The sequence below is a fragment of the Thermobia domestica genome, chromosome 2, assembly GCF_964235325.1.
Source record: "Thermobia domestica chromosome 2, izTheDome1.hap1.1, whole genome shotgun sequence".
NCBI classification, from domain to species: Eukaryota; Metazoa; Arthropoda; class Insecta; order Zygentoma; family Lepismatidae; genus Thermobia; species Thermobia domestica.
The window spans coordinates 91,805,697-91,826,734 of NC_137455.1; the positions used below are offsets into that span (position 1 = coordinate 91,805,697).

The window sequence follows — 21,038 nt, forward strand, 5'->3', positions numbered from 1 at the left end:
GACAATACAAGCAAAACAATGAAAATAAATAAATAAAGAAAATAAATCTAGTCTTTTGTTTTAATAAAAATACAATTTTCTTAAACAATTAGCAACAGTTAAATACAACATAAGTTATAAGCCACAAATAGCATAGAAAATAATTAAAGGTAATTTTTAAATAACATTTAAGCCCACAGATTATTTCTAGGCCCGTACACCCTTAGAATGTACAGTATTTAAAACTCGGACACTTTGGCTGTACCCGGAGATTTAGCAGCCCTATTAGACAATACTGCTTTTTCTCATTGAGAAGTAGAAAAAACATGCAAATAGAAGTTTTGATTTCGGTGAAAATCTGGCTATATACTTCCATTTCCTTAATTTGTTTTTAAAAAATAAGGGTTTATTCTTACGTAATGAGATAATTTTGTATGGTATCTTGTTCTCAACTAAATTTCAATAATATCTAAGCTTTGTAGCTGGAAGATTGAATTGTTTCCTAGAATGAGTTTTAAAGATTATTCTACATTTTTTCAACGTTCCTCCACGTATGTGTATCTATATTATGCAAAAGTATTCATCCATAGCTCGCATTTAAAAAATGCTATGTGGTTCAGAATGCAATGCAAATTCAGAGTCATATTCTCTTTCAGATACTTGCTATATAAATTTGGCTTTTTGGACAAACTACGTGTAGCTGTATGGGGTTGGAGTTACGGTGGCTTTGTAGCAGCTATGGCTTTATCCAGGGAACAAGATGTCTTCCACTGTGGTGTTTCTGTAGCACCTGTCACAAATTGGAAATATTACGGTAATAACTATTATTTTTATTATCAGCACAAGTATAGAACAAGTGCTAAAATTGATATACCAAGTATAATAGCATGAAGTTATTAAAATGTAATGAATCTTTCAGAGCCAGTCAATTTTACTTTTTTGATTTTTAAAACTATTTTTTTTTACCTAGACATATTTTTTTTTCATTGAGAATTTATGAATGCTACTTTATTTTCTTAATTATTACTTTTTTTATTTGTACTTATCTTGATACATATATTTTTTTGTTAGTCTATAGGAAATGCTGTTATTAAATTCTAGTAAGTAGCTAAGGAAAAATATCCTACAGTCATCTTAGCCTTTATGCATCAAAAACTGAGTTTTGTCTCCAGCGTTAAATAACTGGCTTACTAATATAATATCTGGTAGAAGTAGCATTTTAATTACTTTCTCTATTATGAAGAAAATGTTGTTGAAACATATAAAGACTGACTCTTTCCAGGGGCGGATCCAGGACGGACTTCTGGGGGGGGGGTAAAAGTATACTGCTACTTTTAAGAGCTCCAAACTCTGGGGTGGGTTATATACATGCACACACATACACACACACACACACACACATATATATATATATATATATGTTTCCTCTTCTGGGAGGGTGATAGTCCCGATCGCTCCCCCTGGATCCACCCCTGAGTCTTTCAGCCCGAGTTCTTCGAAGATGAACTAAGTCTTAATGACGGGGAAAAAAAATAATAAGACAAGTAATATCTTTTGAATATTGCTTATTAAAGGGAAAGTGCAAAGAATTATCACATTATCATCATATTGATGCAAATGTAAACTAACTAACTATCTATCTATATATATATATTTAGATAGATAGATAGATATAGATAGTTTACCTATGCATCATGCTCCCGCCAAGTGAACTTTGTAGTGGACAAACACCGTGTGCGTGGGTTTCCTCGGGGTTCTCCCGTTTCCTCCCACTTTCTTCATTCCACCATTTCATTCATTAATCATCATCACCGTCTCCTTTAGCCTAGCCGGCATAGGCGTGGGACGTAAAACTCAAATATATATATATATATTTAACTAAATGGTTACAGAAAATATATTTGCTAGTAAAAAACAAGATGCTGCAATATACAACGTAAAACTTTAAATTCGTGTGTACAGGATTTACAGTCTATATATACACACTCTTCTTAACTTATAATTACGATGGTTACAATGAAATTATTAGTGCAATTCAATACAATTTCTCAATACTTTCTATCTCACTTTCGAGACATCTTCTTGAAATTCTTCATATTGTAGACATGCTTATCTGCAGCAAATAATAGGTTAAGAAAGTGTTTTGAAGTAAAATTGGTAAAATAGGAATTTTCTTAATTACATTAAAATTTGGATAATATAACACTTTAGTATCTAGGAAAGACTATGAAATAAAGTGGTAAGGGTTTAGGTCATATTATTTACAATGGAAAACATTAGTCGTTTCGACATTTCTCAGCAATAAACAAAGGTTTATCAGTGTATTTAAAAGTATTTTGTATGTTCTACGATATTATTACTCGTACTTCCAAACTTTTATTTTATTTTTCGTTTAGAGTCGTAGTAGCATAGTCGGTAAGATGTCCATCTACAAACAGGACAGCTAACTTTGATTTACAGTGGAGCTGGGTTTTATTTTCCAGTTCTGCCGTTGCTAAAATATGATTCAGGACTTCCTGGAGTCTCTGTTGTCGAGTATCTAGGGAAATCTGGAGGATAAAGGCATCCAGAATGGTGTTGAGTATGCCATTTCTTCATAGTGTCGAGGCCATGGAGAAATATTTAGTCCATCTTTCACACTACCCGTTTCCCATTAGTCTGGCCCGAATTGACGAGGGGAGGGGAAAGGGTACCTTTACCATTTGTTTTGAAGAACATCAAATGTCGTGGAAGAAATGTCGAAAAAAATATTATACGCTTATGACTAGTGTTAAGAGACAAATGTCATTACTTCTGAACATATATTTGACAATAGAAGATAAAGTATCGTCACTTCGTGGCCCACTTAGGTTACCTAGTAATTGATTTGATGCTGTTAGTTCAAGCGTTTGATGACTTTTATCTGAAGGTTTAATGTGTTACACTATGAAGTAATAATATTTAAGAAGAGTTTCAGGGTTTCGTTATACATACATTTGTAGTCTGTTAATTATGAGGAATTTTTGCTGCATGAAGAGTAACCATGAAATGTGCTCAGGTTATCATATGCGTGTCAATGTACTAGTTATGAAACAATAATGACAATTAAAATTCAAGGTCCGTCGACCCTACTGTTCCGCGCTTTTACAGGCCCCTTCATAACTCGCTGTTTCTGCGTAGCCACTTTCTCCAGCTGTAGTGTGACGACACCGCGGTGAAGCAGGGACAAATATCGTGTGCTCAGCCTATGTTCCGCCGTAGCGATTTGCAAAGGAAAACACATTTTTAAATGCAATAAAAATAGACTACATACAGACACAATATGTACTCACTATAGCATTGAGTAGCACCTGAAGAATAGCTTTGCATCCACTATCTTAAAGAACATTCCTCCTTCGGAGTTCCTGTGTTTTTCTATTCAAAAACCGAATTCTGAAGTGTCTTAGCCTTGTCGAATAGTTTCAAGATCGAATTGTCTTTCTTAGGACATAAAACGGTCGGCCAATCACATTCTTTTTCTTTTCTTCGATTCACAGTTTTTTTGTGAAATGTTCGAAATATAACTTCATACTATTTTATTGCTTCCATCCGCCTGGAAGAAGGTGAAACGACACCACCACGTAGCCTCATATTGCCACCATTGAACTTCGAAAGAATCGTAACTATCTTGAATCCTGAGGCTTTAACTTTTGATATGATTTCGAAGAGTAATTTTTTACTTTTCATAGTCTTATCGAAATCATAATGCACTGGCTGTTTCCACACATCTATTAAGCCACGAGTCATTGCCACCTGGACATTCCTGTGTGGTCCTAAAAATAAATAAACCTCTTGGTCATAGCATACGCGCCTATTAACATTCAATTCATCAAATATAAGCACTGAACATTTTTCCACACTCTTTAAGTAGTGCCCTTGCTAAGTCAAAATTTTCAAAACTGGTGTAAGAATACCAGGAAAAAACGGTAATTTTTGCATACAACGTCAAAATGTTGACACATTGGATACGGGGATTCGAACTTGTAACCGCAGATGATTGTAGAATTTATCAATGAGGCGTATTGTGTTAATGCACGAATAATATCTTAATCAATCCATCTTATTTTCTTGCCATTTATTAGCATATTTATTTGGCCTAGTGTAAAACTTTTTCGTAATATATCATCACCCTGTTATTAACCACTTTATTGAAGCGATCACAATATTATATTTTAGAACTGGCCTCTGAAATTAATTCTCTATTATATTTGCTTTCCAATTCTTTTAACTTTGTTTGTAAACATATTATTTTGGCTTTGTACATACGATTAGACTTCAGTTTTTCGTTCTCTTTACGCAAAAAGGAGAGCTCTTCTTTTAGTTTATACCCCTCACTCTCCACAGAACAAACGGAAAATAACATAAACAAAGAGTTATTTTTTGTTTCAGTCACAATAGTTATTTCATCTGACTGCACCCCAATGTCTGATTTGTTTTTTTTTTAAACACCTAACTTCCGTACATTTAATTCTTTCATTATTTACATCAACACGGTTCCGTATGGTAATGGTAAGTTTTGTGAAGGCACATCTTGCTTAAACTTTTTCTTGGGTACAATATTTAGAAGCTTACGTTTTAAATTATGTCCATAAGCTTCGGGAATAAAATGATCGGAATAGACCCTGGCGTTTTCAACTTTAAAGATGTCTTTCCGACAGTATTTCTTTTGCCAAACTTTCCGCAAAAAATCCGAGGGAAATACATGAAAAATAACTTTGGAACCCGTAGTATTTCTACTATAATTGCGACAAGTACTTAGTGTAGAATTCGACATGCTTATAGGCTAACACGAGCACTACAGTAATTAATGCTTTATTAATACAGGAAAGCAAGAGTCACTCACTTTCCTGCAAAAATCAAAGAAACAAGCAAGGTTGAATGACAAGGACCTTGGGCGAAAGCTGTTTCTGCCCCCGCCGTGACGTCACAATTTTACTGCATCTTCGGTTTTCAAAGAAGGGTAGTTATGACGCGACCTTAAAAGAGGAAAGGAACAGTAGAGTCGACAGATCTTGATTAAAATTGAGTACAAATAGAATGTCCTGGTTATTGAATTAGATGATGGTAACACAGTAGTAAATATAGAGGCTCAGTAGCATAGGGTAAATATAGTAGAAACTTTTCGATTTTAAACTGCAACAATTAGCTGTATAATAAATAGATCAAAATTCTACGCTATGCGGGTCAAAGTTAAATATAGATTAAGAAAATCTAAATAAAACATGAAATGTAATAATTAATATATTTAAAAAGAGTATTTTTTAGAATTACTAGCAGCAGTGAAAAACAATACTTAACCGAGTAAATGTCAATTGAGCATGAAACACATTCAATCGTGTAGTTTGTGAACATTGTATTCTCCATTTTGGATACCATAATTCCTTAGTTTGGAATTTTCATATTCTGGGACAACTTTCTTTGTAAACCTTTCTTTTTAACCAGCTTCGGGTTGTAACTTTTCAATTTTACTTGTTTCTGATGTCATCAGCTATAGTTGGTAAATATGTAGATTAACAACTAACGCACAACCGAAAAAGGTATGTGACTCATTAGGGTATTATAGTACGTAGATACATATTATGAAAATCATTGATTCTAGTTCAAGCTATTTAAAATCAAACTCTATACTTGGTGATTTCTTTTTAAATATAAATAAAACGAAGCCAAAGTGATAAAAATCATTTGAACGAATTCTATAATAAAAGTGTCTCTAGCAACTTTCAACATTTCGACCATTATACATAATTGCTAGATTCAGTTAGTGTTAATTTTCTTCACTTTATTGTGTGTTATATGCAATAATTTTGTCATACATTAAAATACAATAAAAATAGTAAATAATATAAAATACGTTTAAATAAATATTAAGATACAATAAAATTTACATTGATATGCTTTATATTAACATTTTAATTTTCTCTTTCACTATGAAAAGATTCTGCATACACGGAACGATACATGGGTTTACCAAATGTAACAGCCAACTACAAGGGCTATGATGAAGCAGATGTTACAAAAAGAGCAGAACTTTTCCGGGGAAAGCAGTTCTACTTAATCCACGGCACAGCAGACGATAATGTCCATTTTCAACAAAGTATGATGTTGTCAAAGGCTCTTACAGACAAAGGAATTATATTCAGACAACAGGTAAGATTTCTACATGCAGTATCATATTATACGTAATAACACAATAAAAAGTAATCAAATTCTAGTGCTTAGTAAGTTGCATTTTCTCATTTATTGAAGAAAAATGTTGATTATTGTTATTCAACAACAATTGAGTAGGTGACTGGATAAAGGAGAACATTCCATAACACCTTACTTTTGAGAAATGAAAAACAAAACTTTTTACCGGAATTACCGTTGTTTATACAAAAATATTTGTATGAGATATTAGTAACGTTTATTAAGAACTTTGACTTCCTAAGATTTCGTAAACGTGATGAAATTCGGTAGAAAGAAAGCACTATCTTGGAATGTTTTGAATTTTTGAAATATTCTCCTTTTTCTTCTCACCAACTCAATTGTAATTATAAGTAACACTGAATTACAAAAAGGTTTTACACTTCACTAACTTAAATACACAAATCTAATAATACTTGCGACGCTGATTTTAAACTTAAAAAAAAAAAAAAAAAAAAAAAAAAAAAAAAAAAAAAAAAATGCAGTGTTACATCTTCTGTATTTCTGCTTATTCGGTAGTTTTGATCGCCAAGTAAGAATGGAACTTGATGGCGTGTGAGTATAGTGTGAGTTGAAAAATTTTCATTTTAGAACTATTAAAAGATGTATAACTGAAGTAAACATTGGGTTTAAGACGCTTTGATAAGTTTGGAATTAATTTCGAATTAAATGTGCTTCCGTTTGGTGGGTAATCCACTAAGATCCCATCACAACCGTAAAAATCAGTATTCAATACCTTACCAATAGAAGACTGCACTTTTTTTTTTTTTTTTAAAAGGGAGATTTTTTTCTGGTCCGCATCATTCTTTAGGTTGACTTTTTGTTTTTGATGTGAGTATGGGATCTATGTTTCATCTCTTGTTATTAATGTAAGCCAAAATTGTCATTATAAAGTTACAAAAGATCTTATAAAGTTCAGAATTGGTCACTATAAAGTTCATAAGTTTACACTCTGTACATTTTTTTCTAGCTCTAACAAGCTGAAACATTGTTCACACCTAGTCTCATAAACTTTTGTGTAGAAATGCCCCTACACTTACAGAAGTCTCAAGAATAGCCCTCTCTGTTGTACATCAACAGTTCATCCCTTACAGTAGTGATGTTTGTGTAATTTATCAACGTGTTAGTTCATTCGCTGCGTGGATCGTCTTCTAGATTCGTTTTCTTGGTCTTAAGGCGATAAACATAACGATACCTTGTGCTGTGTATTCTGCAGAGTTTTCTAAAACTACAGATAAGAGTTTAACAATTTCTAATTATTATATTCTCTTTCCGCAAAAAACAAATAATTAATCTTTGGAAATCTGACACCATCTCTCATAGCGGTAGTGAAAGCACCTTAAAAATACATTCATTCTCTTTAAGAGATGAAATCACACTGACCGTCTTTAAGTGAGATTGCTAGAGAAACTTATCAGAACTTATCTAGTGCTAACAATTGTTATTAATAGTGATCCATTTTGGCGTTATTTACAAACTCACATAACTTTGGAAACATTTCTCGTATATATGCAAAACTTTCTTGTTTCTACAAATTACATGTTTCAATTAGATTCCTTTTCTGGTATTAACATTTAAGTTATTCCAGTTGTCTTAGCTTTAGTTTACAAGATTGAAGCGTTTATTATAACGAGTGAAGTTTTCGAAGAGATGAACGCGATGTAATATACCAGAATTGTTTTTTAAAAAAAGAATTAAACACCGATGTTTCAAAAACTCGCTCCTCGGTTTTTTCCATCAAAGTAAATTAATACAAAATTGAACGAAAAAGACATTAAATGCATCAAAATGAAGGTCTGATATGACTTTGCGACCATAGATTCATTTATAAGATGTGAAACTAGGGAACTTATGTGGAAACTAAAGGTAAAGGTCATCCAGTGGCACATCTTGAGGAAAGTTACATTAGTAAAAATTAAACTTTTAATGCTAAACGTACAGAGTAGAAAACTTAACCCTTTCACTACCATTTTTTCCGGGGTGAAAGATGTTAATATATGGTTATTTTAATTAAAATTGTTGTCAAAAGTATAAAAAATAAAAAAAAAAACATTTTCCACTGTTTCGTTTTTCAACGTAGGAAGGGTTGGGACCTATGTCCCACTGGTATTTTTAGTGGGACCTATATGTCCCAGTGGTAGTGAAACGAATGATCATCCTGTATTTTCAATTATGATATACTAGCAGCGTTCACCCCGCTTCGCTGCGGTCACCCCGGAACGCAATAAACTTTGTTACTTAGATAATTTTTACTTTTTCGCTTTCAAATTGCAGTAAATGTTAACATTATAGCGCCTGTCATTTATGTTAACCCGCCGAGTGACACGGTCATGCGGGTTGCATATAAATACGTTTATTTTTACCTATGATGAACTAATAACAAAGGATTTGTACGTATGGACACTTGAATGGTCAATTATCTCAAGACACTGGTAATTAAAAATTAAAGTGATATGATAAAAACCATCTAGGGTCCAAATCCTAATAACCCCCCAAAAATGAAAGAAATTGGTTCAGCCGTATTAGCGTGATGAGCGGACAAAGGATTTTGTACGTTCTCTTTTATATATTTAGATTTGTCAGATAAACACCTGCATCGTATTTATGATTACAGATATTTTACATCTCGGTAGCTTATTCCAAATTGCAAGTTTTTTATTAGTACATGCAACTACTGCTTTATCGCTAGCAGCTTGTTCTTCACATCCATCTGTTCCATTATCTCCACTTTCACCTTCACTGCTGTCTAATTGATAATCTTCATCACCTATGGCATCATCATTTACACAGTGAAGGTCAGAGCCGTTAAGAAATCTTCGAATTTCATCTGCATCGTGCTTGCATTTACGACTTCGTACACCACTGACATCTGAACTCATTTTTCCTCGATGATCGAAAAATTCCTCTATAAATAGGTATGGTTTTCACAACCACTGGGATAAATATGTCCCACTAAAAATACCAGAGGGACACAATTGTTTCGAATGTAAAAAGTAGATAAAAAAAAACATGTTCCTCCTGAGTACATGATTTATGTATAAATTAAATAGTTTGAAAACATTGAAATGGAAAAGTTACTACAAAGACATAAAATAAAACGTGAAATAGTTATCATATTGAATAATAAACAGGAAGACATCTAGTGAGCAAAGGTTTAACAATCAAACTTGACAACAACCTGACCTACAAGTGAAATATGTAATTATAAGAATTCTGTAAAATATTAGCAGGCTTCTATTTACCAATGAGACTGATTCATAGCAATAACATGCGATAAATTACCACTGGTTCTCAGAAGATATCGTGGAACACATATGTCCCAGTGGTAGTGAAAGGGTTAAAGATTTAATTCTTATACTCATAACATTATATAAGATTTAGAACATTAGATAATTTTCTTCTCCTAGTTTATAGCGATAAAAACTTAATTTTTAGTGATGTAACTTATCTTAAAGGCCGTCACTAAGGATCCTCTCATTTTGTTATACTAGAATTTAAAATATTGCCGTATATTAGCATATTCCATTTAATCTATTAATGTTCTCCTATCTGTACTTATGTATAATTAAACAAGTACTACCCTACAGATTTGCGTATTGAGCAGTATTTTGATGATACTTATAGATTAATTACATATTAGTAGGAGCGTAAATAAACTTATTATAGTTCATACTTCTATAGTGCTCCAAGTTAGCTCTCAGCACTGTGGACATCAATGAATTACGTTTTAATTTAATGTTTTCTACATGTTACGTAATTTTTGTCGTGTATTTCATGCTTTAATTTAGTGTGTGTAATCATACCCGTATTGTAAATCTGATTACAAAAGCTTATTTCATTATACGAAGCATAACTAGAAAAAGATCTAAATTCTAGCAGATGAACAGGAAGAAGAGAAAGAAAAATTTAAAAATTAAGAAGATACACAAGATTTCACAACAAAAGTTTACAAATTAATAACTTTAATCTTTAAAAGATATATGAAAAATTAAGATATAGATTCGGGAAAACAACTTAATATCTACAATGCTTTCATAAAGAAAAGTAAAAGTGTTACATAAATTAGATTAAATATATTTAGTTGCATGACAGAGGCAAATATGATCAGCTGGTAAGAAGTTATTACCTTCGGGAACTGCCCTTTCTGTCTCCTTTCTCTCACATAATTACAATGAACTGTTTTTACTAACAAGTTTTTGACATTAGTCAAAATTCTACGTAGAAAATTGAAAATTGGAATTCTATTAGAAATATCAACTAACGTAGTCTCATGTATATACTATTCAGCAAACTAATTGTCTCGAAAAATAACTATAAACAATCATAAGACCAAATACTGTTATATATCTACAAATAAAATGGTTACATGCCTATGCGTCATAAAGTGCGTTCGTAAGGAAAAGTTTCAATAAGCTAAAAGCAAACTGAACTTTCATAACTATGTACTTACCGACATAAATCTGGGCGTAAAATTTAGTATAGATTATTTAAAAAATAATAAAAGAAGTACAATAGACGAAATGTGTGAAGTTAAATGAATAGATGAATTTGAACGTTAAATTAATATACACGTATAGGTGTAAGGGTAACAAAATAAATAATTTAATTAATAATTTAAAGCCATACATCGGAAATTATATTATAAATAATATAATAAAAGAGGAAATGGGAAAGGGAAGAGAAAGAGCTAGAGAAGGAAGGAGAATACCTAAAATAAGTACTTACCTGATAACCACTGAAGAGTGTTGAGAATCAGTCGATGCAGTGCGTGTTTAGATGATATCCAGGAAGATGTTGGAAGTGAAATAATCGGACAAAGTGTTAAAAGTTAGTATAATGATTATATAAAACAAATGAGTAATGCAACTAGATTGTAACTAGTTGCTGTTGATGTATATATGAAAGAGTTTGAGATATAGTAATGCCAAGAGTGGCTTAAGTTATTTAAAAAGTGTTTTAAATACAGGAAGGTTTCTGTTAATGTTAAAAGCTGTATTGATGAGTGATCGGCTTCTAGTAGCTATAAAGTCCAAAAAAAATTGAAGTGAAAAGAACATGGATTGGCATTCTTATGTGAACTATAGTAGTTTGAAGTTAGTCATTTTAATATCTTTGATTTTTAATTATTTTGAGAAAAGCCACTATATTTGGCGCAGTTTTAAATACCTTCCTGTATTTAAAACACTTTTTAAATAACATAAGGCACTCTTGGCATTACTATATCTCAAACTCTTTCATATATATCAACAGCAACCTAGTTACGTTACTCATTTTTTTTAAAATAATAATTCTACTAACTTTTAACAACTTGTCCGATTATTTCACGCCCAACATCTTCCTGGATATCACCTACAAACGAGCTGCACCAACTGACTCCCAATAAAGATGAATTCATTGGTCCACGCAGTGGATTTTTTTTAAGATAATAATTCTACTAACTTTTAACAACTTGTCCGATTATTTCACTCCCAACATCTTCCTGGATATCACCTACAAATGAGCTGCACCAACTGACTCCCAATAAAGATGAATTTATTGGTCCACACAGTGGACGAAACACCTAGGAAGAGAGACAAGGGAACGTTACTTGACAGGAATAAAGAAAGATTAGAAAACGAAATGAGAACACCTTCGCCTAACGATTACTTTAAAGAATGTAAACGTTAACTACTTTAACTAAGATATGTACAACGTACGTACTTATAATACAGTGCAAGAACGCTTACTTGTTTATTATTTATTTTCTTACCTTGCTGATGGAGTGTCCAAAGACAAAACTCTTACTTAAATGTTGTATGTTCCGCACACAGTAACTGGCTCAGTTTTACAATACATGGTTAATGGAAATTTTAGTATTGTCATCAAGTCATTTCATGGTTTTAGGATAATCGTATTTCTTAATTTAACTAAGTTCGTCATGGAATTCCATGCGGTGTGAAATCAGGGCCTTCATCGTGATTCCTGTTCGTTTAAGAACCTGGACATCGCCTTGCCGATGCATAATACAGCAAATCCTCGTTGTAACTGTCATGTTGACCTTTGTTCATTAGCCATCGTAAGGGATTGTGGCTGTAGTATGTTTTACAAGAATAAGGGTATCCGTTAAAGAACAAGGTCAGTTAATATCTGTAATGCGCCACGTGATAGAACGCTGAAGACCTCGTGACGTCAGTGATTGGAAGAGAAGTATGATATAACATACACGTGCGCAAAGAGAGAAAAACAGAACCTCGGGTGTAAATGAGTAAGAGGCTCACACTTCTTATATAGTTATAACAAACACAATATTCCTTTTTCTTTTAACATAATGCGGTAACAATCACAAAACTTAATACATTGAAAACTTTCCTTGCTTTTCAGATCTATTTGTATTTCTTATGAGCAACTTATCGTCACTATCCTACAATAACGTTGTTTGATAACGTATTTGGCATTTATTGCAGAGAACTGTCAATGGGCACAATTTGGAAAAATTCGTGCAGCGATTGAAAGCTACCCGTCTAACTAATATGTTAAGAAACTCTAATATTCAACACCTTAAAATTAAAAGAGCTTTCTTATCCCGTGCTAATCTACTCAATAAGACCACAATTGTTATTCCTACCTAAGATCTCGCAAACACGATATTGTGAGATCCAAGAAACAATCGTTCTTCTATAAAAATGTTTTCCATGCTCTCCCTTCAATTACCAATCTGATCAATTTAACCTTTTGGTCCGTTTGGTTTCTTTTACAACTGTCCAACAAAATCTAAACATATTTATGTAAATTTAACTACCAAATCCTTATATGTTTAAATTCTTGCAGTATGTATATAATACCATTGTTATTACCTTTCTCCTGTTGAAAGAATAATCATTGTTAATTTTTTTATAATATAATCTTATTATTAAATAAATTGGGCACTTAAAATTTCAGAAATATACAGTAAATTGGGCACTTGTAGACAGTAAAATAGGCTTCTGTAACTCAGATAATACAGTAAAGTAGACATTTATAATTTAAAAAACAGTAAAATAGGTAATTATAACTCAAGAAATAGACAAGGAAAAACAGCTCCTGTGATCCGCGAAATAGACAGTAAATTAGGTACTTATAATTCATGAAATATAGAGTAAAGTAGACACATATAATTCAAGAAATATACAATACAACAGGCACTTATAATTTAAAAATATATAGTAAAACATAGACTTAAAATTTAATTAAGTAAATATCGATTGTATAGGTTATTGTTTAGGAGAAATAAAAAATAAATTAAATCTTTCAGTTTTACGTTATTTAGAAAAAAGAACTCACTTATAAAGCATGAGGTGGATGGCCTTACTTTTATTTACGTCATTTTACGAATTAATATAGCGTGTTTATAAATTAATACAGCGGTTTTAAAAATATATTAATAAATCTATTTTTTATTCTATTTATGGGCAAACCTTACAGCATACGCAGTGGCAACTGTCCAAGTTTCTGACGTATTAATCACAGTCCTTCAGTATGTACACTCTTGGTCACACGACACACATCTATACTGTAATTAAATTCTTCCCATACTCTTTGTAAATCGTCCACCGTGATGGTCTGCAGTGCATGCGTTATCCGATCACAAACTTCTTCAAGAGACACGAGAATTGGCGGTACATAAACTCTGTCTTTAACAAATCCCCAAAGAAAGAAATCGCATGGTGTTAAAACAGGCGAACGACGTGGCTAAGAAAGAAGATTAATGTCTTCTGTTGCAGCACGTCCAATCCAGCGGTGGTGAAGAACACGATTAAGAATCTCTCGTACATTCATGTGAAAATGGGTCGGAGCACTGTCCAGTTGCAAAATTAATCATCACAATTGATGTTCAGCTGGGGTAACAACCAGGTTTCCAACATGTCTAGAAATGAGTCACCGGTCAGAGTTTCTTGTTCGGAGAAAAATGGGCCACGCACATTCTCGCTGAATACCGCACAGAAAATATCCACTCCTGGAAAGTCACGCTGATGCTTTATCTGCGTATGTAACTTCTCGCTTCCCCAGATACGGACGTTGTATTTGTTCACCTTGCCTCTTACACGGAAAGTGACTTCATCGTAGAAGATGAGTCTGTACAAAACCATCTTCCTTTATTTTCAACTGTATCTCTTCAAAAAGTCATGCATTTCCTCTTTGTCTTCTGGTGTAAGGGGCTGCATGACCAGCATGAAAAAGCAAACATCAGGTAGAGCATGAGAAACTTGGACAGTATCCACTGCTTACGGTGTAGATTTTACCAGTGTAAGGTAATAAATAGATTTATTATTAATTTTTAAAACCGTACCATTCATTTATAAACAAGCTGGAATAATAATAATAAATTGCCTATAATTTGGTCCAAATCTCTGTCAAGGATACTATAAGAGGACAGAATGCCTTACAAAAAAAGAATTAGTTGATTTCTTCATTTGAATGCTTAATTAATCGGTTCATGTGTGTGCGTTATATCATTAATCCTAAATCTTATCTTCCCCTTTACTCCACCTCACCAGCTTGTATTGAGAGAAAAATGCATAGTTGGAGTTGCATGTCAGACAGAAAAGAATTTCAGTAAAGGCAGTAGTTTTGATGTTAGTAGCGCTTTGTATTTGAGGGGTCTAGTATCAAAACGTACCAGATCCATTTTTCGCTTCCACTACCCTATCCTGCGTATATTGTCTGAAAATGTGTTATTATTTCTCAGTGCTCCATTCTGTGCGTACGAACATTTGTGTAGACAACAATAAACAGATTTCATTGTTGAAAGAACATAATTAAAGTCGCTTGTTATAACAGAGCTACATGTTTTTCTCATTCTCTTGAAAAGTGAAAAATAGATATGGTAGGTTTCGATACTAGACTCCTCATTTGTTTACTTTTTTGCTTCTGAAGTTTGTTATAACAACGTGAAAGTAAAATATATGTAAAGATTAGTGATATAGAAAAATGTTCAATATTATTAGAGTTTTGCAATAATGTTCGAAGTCGAGCTGGAGTTTCAGTAGTTACAATAAAGCTGTTATGGAAAGGTTGTTGTTATTGTTAAGTCTAAAACTATCTGTAATTATATATCAAATATGTATTTCCATCCAAGGTTATGTTTGATGAAGGTCTATAAATTACAGCAGGGACGTTGATTGCAGAAGTTCTCAGCTACAGATTAATAATATGTGAGTCAGTTAATAATAGCGAAGACGATGGTAGAGATAAGTTATGGAAAATTTGTCAGCGAATAAAACCCATCAACAAAAAAATTATTGATTTCTTTTAGAAGTTAATGTCTAGTTTTCCATACTTTCATGAACAGCCTTGATTTTGATCATAACTCTCAGATGTAATGTAACATGAACGTATGCTTAGGAAGTAAGATGTGAGTGTGAGATATATTACTGTAATTTTGTATATCTCTATGTATTAATATACGCTAGTATATTTTACTTATTTTTATTACTTTTTTTTTAATCGTAGGTATATCCTGATGAGGGGCACGGATTACGGAGAGTAAAAGCACACCTTTACCAATCTGTAACAAACTTCCTCGAAGACTGTTTTCGAAAGAAAGTAGCTGAAGAATTGAAGAACGAAGGCCTTAAAAATGGAGGATCAGAGGAATAAATATCAATATTGGTTTCTACTCTCTGACACAAGCTGAATAGGAGCACCACTGAATGATGCACTACCAAGCTGACGGAAGCTGAAGGAAGATTTAGAAAGAAGTATAAAAATAAGACTATTTTGAGCAATATTTGCCTTGCAATTCAAGAATGTACGAAGTGCCCAGATAAAATATGAGAACGCCAAATATGAAAAGCACAACGATATATCGCGTACTATATATATATATATATATTCTGAAGTGCCAAACATAAGCGTGAATGAAAATGTTTAATATATAATGTTACGGTGCTACGTAAATTCGAAATAAAATGTTGAAATACACGTGTCGATTCCAAGAAATAGCGTGTACTACATTGACCTCATGTGATTGTGTGAAATAAAGAACAGTATTGGAAGTAAAAAAATGAATATTAGTACATCATTTTAATATAATCGTTCGATTAAAAATAAAGAACAGATGATTCATAAATGAAAAGTGACTCCTTGTGTGACATCTAATAGGGGAAAAATAAGAAAAAAGATAATATCGCACAAGTATTGATGGGAAAATGCGCGAGAGCTGTGTTACTTCATTGAATTGTTCTTTCACTGAGAATCGAAAGAGGGTTATCTTTTTTAATTAGAAAAGAGAACAACAACTAAGCTTATTATTATTTGTTTGATGTTTCTTATAAGAATTTCTTTTAAAATCCTGCATATACTGTATATGTACAGTATAGATTAATATAAATTCACATCTTATTTTGTTTCATATTGTCTGAAAAAGTACAGGCTTCTTTCGAGCCTGTATGAAACAAATTATTTACACATTTACTTCTTTATAGTGAATGTGTGTATATTTAGATTATATGCTCAAGTGCAATAATATACGTAGGTGGAGTTACAAAATCGTAGTTAATGAGTTTTAGCGAGTGGGCAATTTTTATCTTTCACAATGTGATAACGTGATTGTATTTTTCTGCAATAGCAAGAGAGTGACTTTAGAAATGTGTACATATATATATAACCAGAAATTATATATAAATAATATATGTTTTCAAACTCTGAAAAAGAAAATTAATTATTATATTAAGTAATTAGGAACGAGTACATAAGTAGGATGGTTAGAAATATCTATGACGTTTTTATGAAAAATATTTTGATGGGAATTTTCTCTTCATTCTTTGAATTTTGCTGTAGATATTGAAAAACAAATGAAATTGTTATTTTGAAATTGGAAACACGATACAACTTGTAGATTTCCAATATAATTGAAGAAATGTACAAAACGAATACAAGAGACGAAATTTCAGTAGGTGAAGTGGATAAGAGCTAAAAGTAGGCTTCTGTAGTAGGCTGCATTCCTCAATTTGTGCTTTGTTATATGAAAAATGACTGAACAAAAACCTTCAAGACAATGCAAGAAAGATATATTTTAGATTTTAATAATTTGTTTCGATAATTCCTCAAATAATATATGTATATCACAATTTTAAATATTAATCTTAAAAACAAAATTAAAAATTATTTAACTTTAGTATATGTTCACAAATGCATTTAAAGTATAACAATGTCGTTGTTGAATAATTTCAATGCTCTGAAAAAAATAAAAAATTATATTCAACAAACAAACATAATTTTTAATTCGTTATAAAAAGAAATTTAGGATTTATATTAATGTTTAATAGCAATGTATAATTTCATACACAAGAAAACAACCATGTCTACTTGATTTTGAAGCAAAGAAGAAAAATATTTGGTTTCACTGGAGTGCTATCAAAATTTAGTCTATTTAGAAAATGCTATAATTCAAGCATAATTTATAGCAGTATTCAGATAGTAAAGCAAACTATAGGAAAATAGAGTTAAGTGGGTTGTAAATCGATTTATCTTTAGTCCAAATGAAAAATCCAAGTAGTAACGAGGTCTAAATTTCCTTTAAATTTCAATCTCAATAATTGAAGTTCAAATGTATGTTCCAAACTATCACACGAAATCGACATGAAAAAAAATTAAAAAACCCTAAAATTCAAGTTGAAACTTAAAAGCGTTTAACAAGTATTCTATTTTTAAAAGGAATAATTATAAACAAATTTTATTTCATAAAATAAAATATGAGCTGAATTATTAATTCTATTGAGATACATTTCAAGATTGTTTATTTAGATAATTTCAAAACATTCCAGTTTCATGATTATTAAAGTTAAGTTTTAAGGGAACAACTATCTACATACTAGCTAGATATAAAATATCATTTTTTTTTTCAGAATAATTTTAGATATCACAATAAATCTATCAATATGTGAAAATAATATATTCCAGACTTCAACTTTAGGGGAAAAAATAACTTCAATAATAGTTATTCATCTACTTTTTGCATAATTTTAACCATTTACTAGGAAAAGTTTCCTTTGTAATTTTCTTGAAAGAGAATCATTGTTTAGATCTGAAGGCTTTGGAAGAACAAAATTGATACAGGAATTCCAGAAACAAATAGATAATTCAATACTTGGGAATAGTTTATCGTTGATAAACACGATGTTATATTTCATAAAATATATTATAGAAAGCATTAATTTTGGTCAAACTTTCTTCTTCAAGATACGAGGAAAGACCAAATTAAAACATTTTGTCCTCAAAAATTATAGAGGTGTTATATTATACTTAAAACTAAGCACAATATACATAAATGTAGATATAAGCATATGTAATATAGAATTAGGATAGTGTGCACTTCTTTTTGTATATTTAGTTCAATACTTTTAATTGTTGTTGTTGTATTAACTATAGGTCATATTGACCTTCTAAGCGTTTCTTGTGTCATATCTTTGACACAAAACTAAATCAAGACCCCTAAATATTTCAGGATATCATATTGATGTGATAAGTGTAGTTAGTCAATATTTTAATATTTCATAGCCCTTTTTATTGAATTGCTTATTTTATTGTTAGATGAATGAAAAATCTTGTTTTTTCTCAAAAAATTAAAAAGAAATACTTCTTAGGTTCTCAAAAATATATTTAGAAAGTTAATGATCATATATTCTTAAGCAATAACGCTATTTGTTTTCTTTAAAATAAGTTCCAGTATTAAATACTTTCAAATTGTTTACTGGATCTGTAATTATTAAACCAAAATTGCTTAAATCTACTAGAGAAACACAGCTGAACTTCACGTGTGGCGGGCCACACTTAACTTACTATGTGCAATATAGGGAACTGTGTGAGGTATCTTCGACGAAGGCCCGGACCTTTATATAATTTCCCTCGAAGAATAAATAAGAAACAAAATTTTAAACATCAAACAAAGGTATTAATCATATTAACATTATTGTCAATATCTACTCTATAATCAATACATATTTTAATATGTAACAATTATATTTTATTATATATAAAACAAGAAACTGGAGATAATGTATATAAATACTTTTAAGAAAATAATACGCACTTGTGTTCAAATGATCTCAGTTTCTGATTAGGAAAAATAACTTTGAAACTTAGACTACCTTCATTAAAATAATCTCTGTATGACCATATCAACTACACATAAATATAGAAATATTTTACGTATACAGATATAACGAATATTTACCACGTAAGTACTTTCTAAATAATCACAATAACGTTTTTTTCATGAAATAAAGAAAGATAAAATTTAATTATTTTACTTACTTTACCGGAGAATATTTTACCTCTGATATAACTTGAAGTTCTAGACTATAACCTAAGTTGGCGTGTATATCATGCGAAAGAACAAAAGCAAGAACAATTGAAACCGGAATATAAAATGTCCCACTGAATTTATTCCTGATGGCCCACATTGTGAGTCTCAACATGTAGATACTATTGCTAAGTATAAAAGAAAGAAAAAAAGTAATTTTTAGTAAATTAATTGTTCCATAATTCCAGGTACAAAATGTAAATAAATAATTAAGCTTACCAGATGATCAATTGATGACAGATAGAAATAAGTCAAATTATTTAATGTTTTACACACTATACATTTGTGAATGCATCTAATATAAATTGCTAAGTTTTACGTAGATTTCTTCAGAATTCTATTGTTCGTCAATATGAGCATTTTTTCCTATAAAATATTGTTATTGTAAACTATTGTACATAAAAATAATATTCTCTTTAACGTTAATTCTGTGATTGTTATTAGAGTTTTTACCCAAAAATAAAAATCCCTATTAAAACATCTCTCATAGTATTTTTTTCCTTCTTAACCTTTAACGAATATTTTACTCTTTAACAATAAGATATACGGAGTATATGCGTCGCATACCTTTTAGTAACTGAATGATGTATCACCTATGTCACGTTTATAATATTTACTCTTCAGAAATTTCGGGAAAATGTCACTTATCTTCATCGATCGAAAAACTGCAGTAGGTATCAATGAGTTTACATAGAACCCAATATATGGCTCTCTCTAATAATCCCACAATATTACACTGCTCTGCATTTTGATTAAAAAAAAAAAAAAAAAATCCGATCATTTTGGATTGAGCACTGTTGTCTTATAATTTTGGGGCACTGATTATGAATATAACATCAATTGTTTTCCCACCATGTCACGTTTTCCTGGAAATGAGGAGGTATGTTTGTATCAATTTTATAAACTACATTATAATATACAATGCATAATATATATATATGTACAATCAGTGGTTTCAAAATGACAAAAGGAACTAAATACACGAAAATGCAAACAAATACGATAGTTTACTTAAATAGTACAATTAATAATACAGAAGCCTACTCCTTATGGACAATTTCCTTCATTTTGCCAATCTTCCAGGAGTCACAACGCCTTTTAAGCAACCAACAATAGTCGGCCATCATACTAATGGTCCAGCGACCTTTATATTTCTTTTCAATATCCTTTAAGTCCTGGTGAAAGCGTTTACCGTGTCCTTCACCATAGACACCAAAATTGTGTGGGAAATTTTCTAAATGTGCATGTAAAATGTGTAGTTTAACACTCATATTACACCCAAGATTTCGAAGATCTTGCAGCAAACCTTCCACATTATGTTCGTAATTAGAGCTTCTTGTATTACCCAGGAAGTTTTTCATAACATTTTGAAGCTTTGCCATGCTTTCTTCTTCATTTAGGCCATGGTATTTTTAAAAAAATGGGTCCTTGAGAAGTCTTCTTACTTGTGGACCAGTAAATACACCAGCTGTGAATTTTTAGATGCTCATAGTACTAAATACTTTGCACATGTACTTAAAACACTTACCGTTCTTAT

General features: G+C 31.4%; 1 protein-coding gene across 2 annotated transcripts in view; it reads left to right on the plus strand.

The window, feature by feature from the left end:
* Dpp10 (Dipeptidyl peptidase 10) overlaps window positions 1–20,002 on the plus strand; it is a 521,190-nt gene extending 501,188 nt beyond the window's left edge. For both annotated transcript variants that reach the window (XM_081743917.1, XM_081743914.1), the window contains exons 13-15: window positions 636–793; window positions 5,933–6,144; window positions 15,649–20,002. In XM_081743917.1, coding sequence (XP_081600043.1) covers window positions 636–793; window positions 5,933–6,144; window positions 15,649–15,795 — 517 coding nt within the window. In that variant the 3' untranslated portion in view covers window positions 15,796–20,002. The remainder of the gene's footprint in view (window positions 1–635; window positions 794–5,932; window positions 6,145–15,648) is intronic.
* Window positions 20,003–21,038: the final 1,036 nt, after the last annotated feature.